Raw genomic sequence first — 15,002 nt, 5'->3', positions numbered from 1 at the left:
CATCAGCTAGGTGGCATCATTGATGGCGTCAAGTGTGGCAGCAGTAGTGAGGTTGGCCCAGGATCGACATTGTTTTGTTCTGCTGTGCATGGGGTCGCTATGAGTTGATTCTGACTCGATGGCACCTGACAACAACAACTTCTTTTTCACTGTATGAAGAGTCAGCAAACATTTCTTAATTTTGAAGAAATAAAGGTAGACTACAGCATTCACTGAATTAATTACTTTACTAATTCAATATATTGTGAAGTGTGGGATGTCATGGTAGAGGTAATTATAGGACAAGGAAGAATAATTAAGAGTATTTCATTGTAAAATATTTAGTGGTTGTAATGTAAAATATATTTTGATCACATAAATCAAGGCCATGGTATAGTACTTTTTTCATTCTTCCACATTCTCAATTCTTAAGTTTGATAGACAAGGAGGGAAGGTGCCTGGCGCTGAAAACAATGGTGAGCAAAATCACAATGCTTACAGAATTTGAGTCTAGTAGGATAAAAGATCTTAATCAAATAATGAAAGGAATGTGAACTCAACTGAAACAGAAATTACAGATAGGTACACTCCACAAAATAATATCCTGCAATCATGCTATTTGTATATAACCATTGCCTTATGAGGAATACTGGTGTAGTGCTGCAGGATAATGCTCTGGACCACAAGGTCGTTTTGAACTGCAAGGTCAGCAGTTCAAACTCACCAACCACTTTTAGTAAACCCTACAAAACGTCGCTATAAATTGGAACTAACTCTATGGCACTTAACAACAATAGCCTATGAAGACACGTTTTAAAACAATATAAAAACAGCAAATTAGCTGCTAGCCATAAATAAGCTCATTTAAAGATGTTTTTAAATATGTTTATAAATCAGTTTGAGTGCAATGGCAAATTTGAGCCCAATATTGCACTTATGGAATATTCAGAATTTAATTTCAAATGCACATAACAAAACTTGTATGATTTTTTAAGGTACAGAGAGAAATCACACTCTTAGCCAGGTATTATCTTACTTACAAATATCTTTATTATTAAAATTTTATTTAAATATTAAGAACTGTATAATTTAAAAAAAAAAATCAATGTATCCCAAATAAATTAGATCATACTGCACATTTAAATGACTTTCTTAAACATGTGTTTTCTAGTACTGTCCACCGTGGACTTCCTAAGAAGTAACTCATTACCAATAAGAACACCCAAGTACCCATATTTTAGAGGTTCCTCATTCACAAAGTCTAGGGCTTCACAGAGAAATGATTAATTCCAGCACTAGGGCATGTAAATTACTAGATGAGTCTGGAACATCTGTAAGACTGGCAGAAAAAAAGGGTTTCCCACCTCCAAATACAAGGGAATATGTCAAAAGAACACATGAACATACTAAAGGGGGCTTCTATCAGCCAAGTTTTATATAAACCCTGAGAAAGCAAATAATAAGAGTAATAAATTATAATCTAATTCAATGAACTAAAAAAAAAAAATCTATGAATCCAAATGGATATGAACTATCTAAGCAAATAAAGGTAAAACGAATAATGAATTAGAAAAATTGCCATTTACCAGCATCATACTAACTTTTAATTTAGGCAAGAATCATCAATGAAGGGTAAAATCAATGAATGAAAAATATAATGTGTATCAAAACATTTAGGCAATTACAAAGTATATTCCCAAAGAAGGTTTTTAAATTACAAATGAAAATTAGAAACTTTCAGGGAAACCTAGATTAACCAACTGACCAAAATGAACATTACCAATAATGGGAGAAATTGACATCACTGGGATATATTGGGAAAGACATATTACTAACGTAATATTAATGTATAAAATTTATAATCTGGATCTAATCATGAGGCTAAGAAAAACACAAGATGAAAGATGTTCTACAAAAGAAATGAACTACTGCAATGTGCTCTTTTGTTTGCCTTCTTTCTTGTAGTTTCTGTCTAGAAAAGAAGGCAAAAAAGCCTTAAAAAGCCAGAGTGGCTCATAGTAACAGAAATGAGCTGGATGTTTTGAGAAAAAAACCTGAGTTTAAATGAACCATGAGATCTGATAAGTCACTTGAACTTGTGCCTTGGTCAGACTGTATGTAGGTCTATATATTATATTGTAGATTTATATATTATACATGACCTTCACACACAATTGTCATTTGAGATATGTTTTTTCTTTTTTCTGAGAATTCTGCATAAGGACTGATTGAGGATTAGATGAAAACATTACCAAATATTACTGTCTTTAACTGATGTCTTTTTCCTGTGGTTTATCGGTAATTAAGGTCTGTGTCTAAAATGATTATTTGCATTCCCCTATGCACTATCTAGTATATTTTTAATAAGGAAGCTATAGTTATTCATCTTATTTAGCAAATGCTCCTTTATTTAAATTTACTTGGCACTAGTCTGATAGCTTTAAAATAGTTATGACAGTAAGGACCAAAGTCCTACTCAAATACAGACAACATATGGAAATTTCTAACACATTTTTTTTTTTAACCCATATATTCTGAGTTTTTTTGTATCTGAGTAGATGTCTTTTATTTTGATTTGTAAATGTTATTACAGATTTTAAAACATGTCTTCAAGTATTATACAAAAAAAAAAACAAAAGACTGTATTTGAAACTGTGCACTACCTAGAATAAAGACTTAACTGCTCCCAATTTAGAAATTTGACAATTAAATATAATACATGATTCTGTACCAGGAAAATTTGTTGTAAAGAATATCAATGGGACAATGTGAATATGGAGCATGTATTAGATTACTATATCAATGGTAAAGATTTTCATGTTTGAAAAATGTATTCCAGTTACTAAGAAAATTTTGGTTTTGAAAGACAGATATTAAAGTATTCATGGGTAAGTGGTCATGTAGTCTACAATTTGCTTTAAACCAAATTCAGGCAACTATGCATATGAATATGCACACCTACATACACCTGGCACATATACACAGAAAATGCCTCCTCCTGAGTGTGCTGTAAAATAAATATGGCAAAATATTAGGAACAATTTGTTAATTTAGGTGAAAGTATATGAGTTCATTATCCTAAGAATTTTTCTATTACTTACTTAAAAATTTTCAAAATAAAGTTTTAGAACACTATATTCTTACTCCAAGTATATTAATAAAATAAAATTCATACCTAGGAGCCAGATTATCATATGTATAAGCAACAGATATAAGCCGCTGAATTAAACTGGTTCCTTGGACAAGAACAAGAAAAACCTTTAAAACAAGAACAATAAAAGTTTTAATTATACAGCAATATCCCAAACCTGTATTTTTACCACAGGATTCCAAATTACTTTTTCATCAGTGACAAGGAATATCCTAATGATTTTTTGAATATATTATTATAGATTAGATATTACAGATCAGAAAACAAAAATCTGTAGCCATACCTTAAAGTAGCAACTTAACAATATTTACAATGATCTACAGATTCTCTGCATGTCATCAATCAGTAAGTAAGAAATGATATTTTACCAAGGTCAGTGATTAGGGGTTGGTGAGGAATTAAAACACTTTCCACTTTTAAATAGTACTAAGAACGAAGCAGACTCTTCTATTATCCTGAAATAAGTATTTTTTTAAAGCAACATATTATACTATGGGTATTTGCATGCACTCTACAGTGAAAATCTTGAAGTTCAATTTAATTTGCTAAGTTGAACATTACCTCATCCTGATACACAATTTTTAAGCTTGAGTCCTTAATCCATATTGTAGAAAAAAATTAATTCAGTGATGTAACAGTATACTGTCTACCCAATACAATACTTTAAATTTTACTAGGCGTGAATTACCTAGAATACTAACAGAGATAATTGCACCTAATTCCAAATATACATATATGGAATTAAGTGGAAAAATTATATATATTATAGTGGTGGTTATGTGTCGTGGATTCAATTCCAACTCATAGCAACCCTGCATAAGGTTTTCAAGGCTGTAAATCTTTTTGGGAGCAGAAGCCTTCATCTTTCTCCCACAGAACAGCTGGTAGTTTCAAACTGCTGACCTTGAGGTTAGCAGTCCAACTCGTAACCACTACGCTGCCAGAGCTACTTAAACAAACATTTATATAAAAAATACATGTTTTGAAATTCCGTTTATATCAGTACTTTTCAAACTTATGTTCACTACAATATTCTTTTGTCAGGAATAACTCCTTTACTCTAGCATTTCCTGAGCATGTAGTTAGTAGATGCATAATTTTCTAAAGGTTACAGAACATGGAAAAGATTTTAATCAAAACTTATCTCTATCCTTCAACGCGTCACAGTCTCACTGAAGTAGACATTGGAAAAGCAAATAGTTGACTAGATGAAACTTCCAAATATGCTAGATAATTAAAGTAAAAAAGAATTCTATTTATATTGCTGGTGTGCTAGTTCATAAGCTTAAAAAATTTTTCCAGCTTCAATTTACTTTCTCTGCTGTGCTAGGACTGGGACACGGCAAACTAAATTCCTCCTCTCTCAGAAAACTTCATATTAGGTTTTGCTAACTAAGATACCTGAGAGGCTTTCTTCCTTTTACTGTGAGCATTGTTTCAAACATATTTTACACCATGAAGTAGCAGCTGATTTCAGCCTTTACCTTCCTCAGGCACCTGTAGAATCAGTTTTGCCAAGTCCCCTCAGAAGCCAATAGCATCTGAGCCACAGTCCTTTCTTAGAGGCCTAAAGTTAACTTTGAAATAATCTTTCCTATAAGCTTCTAGTTTCTGATAACCCCAGCCTCCTCTTCTCTGTGCTCCTCAAGCCCTACAAGTAGAGGATGGTTGATGCAGTTATTATCTCTGGATAACTTCAGCCTTCCCTTTTTGACTACTTTAGTCTACTAAGATATATATTGTTGTTGTAGTTAAGTGCCATCAAGCCAGTTCTGACTCATAGTAACCCTGAGTAGAGTTTCCAAGGAGAAGATGGTGGATTTGAACCACCAACCTTGAGATTTAAACCAGCGTTCTGGTCTACTGCATTATCCTGCAGTGCCACACCAGGACTCCATAGAAACACCAATTCCTTATTTTAAATCTTCTGTAGAAATACCCAGTGTGATTTTAGTTTAGAGATTTTAATTTTAGAGATTTTAGTTTTAAGACCTCAATACACTCAGTAATTTAAACTACTCAATTCTACAGCTAAGCATAACATATTAAAATGGCATATAATTCATTCCTTTATTTTGAATGATGAATGTTATGTATGAATCAAAATTACTACTGCTTTAATATGATAGTATTACTTCAGCTAGGTCATATTGTGATAATCTAGTCTACCATTTCTCAAGAGCTTGTATATTATATTTACATACTTTGTAAAAAAACAAAATATACAACATCTCTTAAAACATAAATGGATTTTATCAGTATTATTTAAAGGTAATTTCTGACTTTACCTCTGTTAATCGTGGTATGTGAAGACCTTTGGCATGATCTCCAGCAGCCTTCCTTGATTTCCCAGGCCAGGTTCTTTTCCGATGACTTTCTGCTATACCAGACCAGGCAAAGACATCATGATAAGCTAAATCCAAATCAGACGGGTCTACTGCAAACTGGCATATTAACTTCAGCAAGCAAGCAAGACAGTCCAGCTGCCACTGCAGATAGAGAGAAACTGTCATTTTCCTAGTTACATTAAATTATTATGACCACTACACAATTTGAAATCAAAAGATCAAAAAACAAACTAAGTTGGTGCTAAGTACCATTGATTCTGTTCCCACTCATAGTGACCTTGTACAGGATTTTCTCAAGAGCAGCTATTGGGTTTCAACTGTCGACTTGGCAGTGGGCACTCCAGAGCTTATCCTGTATTGCTGCACCATGGCTCCAAATAAATTATAGGTAGTAATTAAATTATGTACTACAGGAATTTTGCTGCTCACATATTATGGTAACAATCCAATCTTATAAAAAATGAAGAAAAAATAGGTAAACACTGCTGGTAATGGTGGTGGTCGTATGCCAATAAGTCAATTCTGACTCATAGCCCCTATATAGGGCTGCTGAGGCTCTTTATAGGAGGAGAACGCTTCATCTTTCTCCCAATGAGCAGTTGGTGGATTTGAACTGCTGACCTCTCAGTTAGCAGCCCAACACATAACTCACTGCACCACAAGAACTCCAACTAGACACTAAGTCGTTGTTAAGTGCTGTTGAGTAGGATAGATGTCACAAGAGAGTCTGAAAACTTGCTCCTGAGCATAGAGAAGCAAAAGCAATTGGTAGAAATGATGATGTAAAAGAGCTGCACAGAAAATTTCAAAAGGTAGCTAGAGAAGACAAAGAAAAAATTCAAAGGGCTACTTGAAAAGACAAAGTCAAATATTATAATAAATGTGCAAACACCTACAGTTAAAAAACTAAAGGAGAAAAATATACTTAGCATTTCTCCAGCTAAAAGAACTAAAGAAAAATTTCAAACCTTGGGTTACAATATTTTAAGAATTCTATGGGCAAAATGGAGTCCTGGTGTGGTGCTGTGGGTTAATGCCGCCAGACGGAAAAGCCATTTGGACTGCAAGGTCGGCGGTTCAAGCTCACCAGCTGCTCCTCAGAAACCCTATATAGGGTCGCTAAGGGTCGGAATCAACTTGATGGCACTTAACAACAACAACGGGCAAAATATTGAATGATACAAAAAGCATCAAACAAAGAAAGGAAAATACAAAGTCAAAGTATTAAAAAGACTTGGTCCATGTTCAACCATTTCAAGACACTGTGTATGATCAATAACTGATGGTACTGAAGGAATTAAGCCCAAGATATATGGAAGGCATTGATGAAAATTAGGCCTTCTGAATTGACCCAGTGGCCACTGGTACCTGCTCCTGAGCAGTCTGTGTTCTGTCTAGGGTTGGGTGCTGGACGCATGTCCCTGGCTTGTTCCCTGCACCTGGAAGTTTGTGCACTCCAAAATAGGTATGGACAAAAAAGCTGAACAGTGAATAAGGAAGACTGTAGAAGAACTGATGCTTTTGAGTTATGGTGTGGGAAGAGACTATTGAAAGTGCGATGGGCTGCCAAATGAACCAACAGATCTGTGTTGGAAGAACTGCAGCCAGAGTGCTCCTTGGAGGCCAGGATGGCCAAATTTCGCATCTCATACTTCGGACATATTGTCAGGAGGGACCAGTCGCTGGAGAAGGATATCATGATTGGTAAGGTGGAGGGTCAGAGAAAAAGAGGAAGACCCCCAGCGACACGGATTGTCAAAGTGGCAGCATCAATGGACTCAAGCGTGACAACGATAGTGAGGTTGGCCCAGGATCGGGCAGTGTTTCATTCTGTTGTGCATAGGTTGCTAAGAGTTGGTACCGACTCGATGGCACCTAACAACAACAACAAACCAAGAAGAACAGCATACCAGTAATAGGTATTCTAGAACAGGAAGAGACCAAAAATATCCATAGAGAATAGTGTCCAAGGTTGTTGGAAGAAAACTTCCCTAATATTGTGAAAGATGAGAAGATAACTGTTGAAGAAGTTAAGCAACCTCCAACAGACCCCAAAAGAAAAACACCAAGACATATTATAAGCCAACTTTTCAAAACTACAGATAAGAAAATAATCCTGAGAGCAGCTCAACAAAAATGAAAAGTTACTACAAAGGAGAACTACTAAGACTAAGCTCTAATTTCTTAGCAGAAACCATGCAGACAATTAAGACAAACTAAGAGAAAAAATTGCCAACCAAGAATTATAAATCCAGTGAAATTATACAACAAATAGAAAGATGAAAAATTAGGTCGTTTTCAGACAAACAGAAATTAAAAGAACCTGTGGAAACCAGACCAACCTTACAAAAAATACTAAACAGAATTCTTTGGACAGAGAACAATCAATAGTTAAAAGACATGAGACTAACATACATGACAATATTACTTATACTTAACCCAGATATAGAAAAGAAATATGCAAAATAAAACAGACCAAAAAGACTAAAAAGAGAGAATCAGAGATATCCAGTTGCAACAACAACAACAAAACCATGAAGTAAAAAGAGGATAATCCAGTTACAGAAATTCCAAATGAAGAGGAAATTTAATAAACTTCCAGGAAAAAATTAATAAAAATAAACCTAACTGTAACGCAAAAAACTAGACAAAAAAATTTACTCTGAGGCCTAGTCCAACCCTTCCCCAGCATTAATCCTAATCCTAACTATAACCGTAAGTAACAGTAAAACCACATCCAATGCCTAAGGAAGACCTAGTCACAGTCCCAGCTATAACCTTCACTCTTTACTCCTAACACATCCCCCGGCAAAAAAAAAGTTCTTAAAGCTTCAGAAATTGACGGAATACAAATTGAAATCTTTCTACAAACTGATACAGCCTAAGTGGTGTTTGCTGTTTAAGTTCCATCGAATCACTTCTGATTCATAGCAAGCCTGCAGAGGGTTTCCAAGGAGCAGCTAGTGGATTTCAACAACTAACCTTATGGTTAGCAGTCTTGTCCTTATCTTACAGTGCCTTATCAGGCTCATTAATCTAAGCCAGGAAATCTGGAAGACAGCTACCTGGTTAACTGATTGTAAAAGATCCATATTTGTGCCAATTCCAAAGAAAGGAAACCCGACAGAATGTGGAAATCATCAAACAGTACCATTAATACCACATGCAAATGAAATTGTGCTGAAGATAATTTAAAAAACTGTTGCAACAGCGCATCGACAAGAGAACTGCCAGAAATTCAAGCTGGATTTACAAGGGCATGGATCTTGGCTAACAACAGAGAATGCCAGAAAAATGTTTACTTGTGCTGTACTGACTGTGCAAAGGCATTCAACTATGTGGATCATAACAAACTATGGTTAACATTACACAGAAAGGGTATTCTAAATACTTAATTGTGCTCATTCAGAACCTGTACATAGACAAAGAGGCGGTTGTTAAAACAGAACAAGGGGATACAGAAAGGTTTACAATCAGAGATTTATCTATTTACCATACATATTCAATCTATATGTTGAAGAAATGATCTGAGAAGCTGGATTATATGTAGAAAGTGGCATCAGGATTGGAAGAAGACTCATCAACGACATGTGATGTGCAGATGATACAAACTTGCTAGTTGGAAGCAAAGAATACTTAAAATATTTACTGATGGAGATCAAAAGCTATAGCCTTCATTATACATTGCATCTCATTGTAAACAAACAAACAAACAAACTCATAAATGGACCAGAAAATAGTATCGTGATAAAGACAAAAGTTGTCAAACATTTCATTTTGCTTGGATCTACAATCTACATTCAGTAGAAGCTGAAGTCAAGAAACCTAACATGCACTGCTTTTGGCAAATCTCCGGAAAAGACTCACTTTCAAAGTGTTAAAGAGCAAAGATGTTACACTTTGAGGACTAAGGTGTATGCATGACCCAAACCATGGTATTTTCAATTGCGCATGTGAAAAGTAGACTATAAATAAAGACTATAGAAGAATCAATGCATTTGAATTACGGTAATGGTGAAGAATATTAAAAGTACCATGGACTGCCAGAAAAACAAATCAATCTGTCTTGGAAGAAGTAAAGCTAGAATGCTCTTTAGAAAAGTGGACGATGAGATATCATCTATCATACTTTGAACATGTTACTAGGAGGGACTAGTCTCTGGAGAAGGATACAGTGCTTGGCAAAGTGAAGGATCAGTGAAAAACACAAAGACCCCCCATGAGAAGGATCGACACAGTGGCAGTAATAATGGGCTCAAATTGAACAGTTATGAGGATGGCCCAAGGACGAGGCAGTGTTTCATTCTGTTATGTATGGGGTCGCTAAGAATCAAAACCAAACTGCAATCATCTTTTAGAAATAGTAGAGACACTAGATTTTTCTATATATGCTTTGTCAGACTTTTACCTTCAACACCCCCCTAAAAGATCACCCTAAACACCCCTCAAGGGAATAACCATGAATGAAGTTAGAAGGGAACAAGAATTAACAAGGCATTATGTCCTCTACTTTGTGGCTGAAGTCCTGATGGGGTGCTGCAGGATAATGTCACTTTGAACCATACAGTTGGTGGTTCAAGCACACCAGCTGTTCTTCAGAAATCCTATACAGGATCGCTCTGAGTTGAAACTGACTGGATGGCACTTAATGACGACAACAATGTCCACTCTTAACATCTGTATTCACATCATGCAGGAAATCTAACAAGTCACAATCAGTCAAAAACGACAGGAGTAAAACTCATACAGATTGGAAAGTAAGAAGTAAAACTGTCTTATTTGCTAGTACCATGACCATGTATACATATGGATAGAGGGATCACAAGACTTACTATAAAATTACAATTAATCGAATTATGTAGTACTGGTTTGAGGACAGAACAGTGTGTCAAGTAACTGACTCACAGGTAAACATACAACTGATTTTCAATAAACATAGGAGATAGTTCAGTGATGAAAGGACAGTGTTTTCACCAAATAGTGCTAGAAAAATTAGATTTCTGGTTGCTGTTCCAACTCATAGCAACCATTTATAGGGTGGGTCTCCAAGACTGTACATCTTTACAGAGACAGAAAGTTTTCTCTTTCTCCCGTGGAGTAAATGATCACGTCAAAGCCCTGACACATGAAAAACAAAAGTCAACCCTTGCCTAACATATACAAAATATACAAAATGGACCAGAAAATTAGAGGAAAAACATAAAATGTACAAAAGAAAATCACCATGTTTCTTTACATAGGCAATATAAGCCACAAAAGAAAAACAATATATTGGACTTAACTGAAATTTATTTAAAAGACACTATCAATAAAATAAAAAACGGAACCAGACTGAAAGCAAATAGTCTCACTATAAATGAGGAAAAAAGTGTCGACAGAAAATTCATTTAAAATGTCAACCAATGGAAAAAAACACAAAACTTTAAGATCATATAAATACAAATATAATTTTATCACAGTCTCTGCACCTCAGAAATCCTAGACAGGGTCGCTATGAATTGGAACTGACTTAATAATAACAGTACAATGTTTATAAAAAAGCCAGTTCAGAGCCATAACTTTTAGCAATCAAATATATTTTTAAATAATTGAGATTACTGGAACTTTCCTTCTACAATTATTTATAATACTATATCGTTTCCATTTTATTTCTACTATGCTTGACAAAGGAGCTCTGGTAGCGTAGAGGTTATGAATTGGGTTGTGAACCACAAGGTCAGCAGTTCGAAACTACCAGCTGTTCCACAGAGAAAAATGAGGTTTCTGCTCCCGTAAAGATGTACAGCCTCGGAAACACTATGCAGGGTCACTATGAGTCTGAACCAACTCCACAGCACATAACTACCATCAACCATACTTGACAAAACCCATTGTCAGAGAGCCAATCCTTACTCATAGTGACCCTATAGGACAGAGCAGAACTATCAAAGAGTTTGCAAGTCAGTAAACCTTTACAGAAGCAGACTGTTACATCTTTCTTTGGAGAAGACGATGGTAGGGGTAGGTTCAAACCATCGACCTTTAGTTACCAGTTAAGCACTTGCCCACTGTGGCACCAAGGTTCCTTACTAGATACTTGCTAGTTCCTTATTAGTTACTTGCTGCTGGAAATTTAAGTGTTTAAAATAGAATACTATTTTAATGGTGAAAGAGTGAATTTTCACTTACCACAGTCCATGATTCCTGTTCTTTAGGCTCTAGAATTCCTGAATTAAAAATTTCTAACAACTGTTGAAGTCCTCCAGCAGTCACAAACTGTAAACAATTATAATATCAATGATAAGAAAAAAAGCAGCTACATAATACAACGTTAATAATCTGCTTGTTGATTCAGTAACTCACACACATAAACATACAAAGGTAAGTAAAAAAGTATTGCTACAAAATCATAGACAACTTTAAGAAACAAAAATAAAAATGCAAAGATACCGTTTCTTGACATATCTCCCTAAGTCTATAGGTGGAGTGCAAGTGTGTGGGTTAATACGCTGGAATGCAAAGTCAGTTTGAACCTCAGGTTCAGCAGTTCAAGCTCACCAACCACGCCTGGGAAATCCTATCAGGGACGCTATGGGTTGGAAGCAACTTCACGGCACTACATAGCAACAACAGGTCTACAGGTAGTGTTTCTATCTCTGTGGTGCTTGGCTTAATGCACCAGACTGCATAAGCCTTTTGAACTGTAAGGTTGGCCCTTCAAGCTCACCAGCTGCTCCTTGGAAAACCTATACAGGGTCGTTATGGGTCAGAAATGACTCAAGGGTACTTAACAACAACAACAACAACAACAATCTTTTCCAAAAGAATTCTGAGCTCTTAAATTTACACAACAAAACAGCAGCTTTGGCACCCTGAGGTGCTCCAATTTTGTTCCTTTCCAATGTTCTTTGAGTTTGAGGGAAAAAAAGAAGACTGAAGGAGTAAGATCAGGACTGTAAAGTAAAAGGGGTAAAGTTTCCCAATGAAATTCTTCTAGAATAACCTTACTAAGGAGCTCTGGTAGCATAGTGGTTACAAATCGGGTTGCGAACCTTAAGGTCAGCGGTTCAAAACTACCAGCCGCTCTGCAGGAGAAAGACGAGGCTTTCTACTCCCATAAAGATTTACACCCTCAGAGACCCTGTACAGGGTCCCTATGGGTTGGAACCGACTAACAACAACATCATCTTCATAGAATAACCATGATAAAAGAAAAATCCTCAGGGAAAGTTTCCTGGTCTTTTTCTCACCAATGCAATTTTCACCTTTCTTAAAGGTTCCCCGTTAATAAGCCCCTGTGATTGTCGAGTGTCCTTCTATAAAATCTATTAAGATTATCTTACAGGCTACAAAGAGAAGAGCAAGAGGAATGCAGGACCCTATCCAGACAAGCATCAAAACCAGAGATGGAAGCAGAGATGATGACATGGAGAGACAGAGCAGTTGAGGACTCTAGGCTCATAAAAAGAGAAAAACTGAGTGCTGGCAGCCAGGAGGTAGGCTTGCAGAACACGCCCTTTGGTTGTTTAAAAGATTACGTATTCCTGAGTGGTTTTGTGAACACAAGCCCCCTGAAAAAAACTCCTCAGTGGTTTTGTGTACACTTCCCTGCCAAAAAGACATCAGAGGGAATAGAAGCAAATACTGCTGAATGATGATGCATGGAGGAGACTGTAAACACTGCAATGAAATGACTGTAAAATTGATGCTCGCCCACGTAAACTATCATTCAATTCAAAATAAAAACGTTTAAAAAAAACAAAATCTATTAAGATCACACCCCAGAGTTGACTTCTCGTTCTTGGACTTAACTGGTCCAACACTTTCCTGCAGAAGCCACTAGTTTTAATTGGACTTTGCTCTCCAGATCATACTGGTAAATCCAAGACTGTTGTCCAGTTATGATTCGTTCCATAATATAATCTACCTTCAGTGTTGTTTAAAAGACTGATGGAAAGATCCACCTGTTGTAGTAGCTAGCTGATCTTTGTGTAAATACTTTCTTTTAGAATCTAATTTTTTTTAAGGCACCAAAGTCAGCAGTTCAAACCCACGAGCCTTGGAAACCCTACACAGGGTCGCTATGATTCAGATTCTTTAACAATAAGACTAAGACAAATGTATTACTGAAACATCTTGAGCAATCCACTTACAGCAGAGAAGTGTTTAAACGCATTCTGCTTATAATAAACCTGTGCACGTTTGAACTAGAATCCTAGTAACAATACTTTTGGACTTATATGTAATATTATGTATTTTTCATTTACAAAATTATTTGAATTTATGGAATCACCAAAATAACTTTTTTTAGAAGAAAAATGAATCCTGCTTTCAGAAAATCTCAATTTTTTAAGATTCTTACAAAAATCTATAAACAAATCTTTATATTATATATACTTATTTGTATCTACAAGCATATCTTTACCATTTAATCCCAGACACCAGGATGTTATTAAAGTATTTCAATGGAAAAAAAACAAACTATGTTATCAAAGTAGACCCTCCAAGGATTACATAATTTAAACACATAACCTGATTTTTAACTATGTTTTAATAGTAAATTAAGAACAGTAACTTTGGTATCTATTCTGAAAAATTAAAGATAAACTTTTTATCAAGACTCTGTAAAACATGTAATGTGATCAAACCTTGCAACTCCAGGAATTTTTACTATTTTCTACTTGATCCTCACTTGAATCATCTGAATCTGGATAAAGATCACTGTAACTTCCCTGTGGAAAGGCAAAATAATAAGGGAGAGCGTGTGAGAGAAAACAATGATTCTAGAATGAAAATAAAACAAACTCTGCAAACTAGTTTGAGAGAATAAAATAAACATTAAATAATAATGTAAATGTGTTTACCGTGGACTCTCTCCGTATTCGTCTGTTAGGTTTTCCCAGTGCCTCAATAATTTCCAGGGCATACAACAATTTGTGGGCACTCTTAATTCTTAAAAGGTCTTTCCAATTAAGTCCATCGATATTCTAAAATTTAAAAAAGTAAAGAAAAAAATTCTCAAGCTATTCCATTAATGGAAAACTTAGAAGAACTTCAAAGAAATTAACATTTCATAAAATTCAAGTATTTTGTTGTTGTTGTAAAGTGTCATCGAGTAGATTACGATCAAAAGCAACACTGTATAGGGTTTCCAAGGAGCAGTTGGTATGCTTGAACCACCAAATTTGTAGTTCAAACAACCTTACAGTCTGACGCATTAGCCCACATTTACATACTGTGAAACCTTGAAACATATGGCCAATTATTAAAACTAGCACAATGAAATACTTCAAAGAGCAATTAGTATTCATTAAGCTTAAAAAATATAAAAGTAATATATAAATACTACTATGAAAAGGACGCCTGGTATGATGCTGCAGGATTAGGCACTGTACCCACAAGGTCAATTTGAAGCAAAGCTATGAAGTTCTAGCTAATACGCCCCATTGCTCCTCAAAAACCACATATAGGGTCTCAATGAGTTGGAACCAACTCGATGTCACTTAACAACTTAAAAATGATTAATCTTTATTATTTTATTAATA

The 15,002-nt window shown here is 35.4% G+C and overlaps 1 protein-coding gene across 1 annotated transcript in view; it reads right to left on the bottom strand.

Annotated features, from left to right (window-relative positions):
- Positions 1 to 15,002, bottom strand: part of USP34 (ubiquitin specific peptidase 34) — a 307,094-nt gene that overhangs the window by 115,808 nt on the left and 176,284 nt on the right. Inside the window, 5 exon segments of the mRNA XM_006862984.1 lie at positions 3,155 to 3,237; positions 5,419 to 5,619; positions 11,647 to 11,733; positions 14,106 to 14,189; positions 14,322 to 14,444. Coding sequence (XP_006863046.1) covers positions 3,155 to 3,237; positions 5,419 to 5,619; positions 11,647 to 11,733; positions 14,106 to 14,189; positions 14,322 to 14,444 — 578 coding nt within the window.

This window comes from Chrysochloris asiatica, unplaced genomic scaffold (genome assembly GCF_000296735.1).
Source record: "Chrysochloris asiatica unplaced genomic scaffold, ChrAsi1.0 scaffold00052, whole genome shotgun sequence".
In the NCBI taxonomy this organism is placed as follows: Eukaryota; Metazoa; Chordata; class Mammalia; order Afrosoricida; family Chrysochloridae; genus Chrysochloris; species Chrysochloris asiatica.
This window is presented reverse-complemented; position numbering and strand designations above follow the sequence as displayed.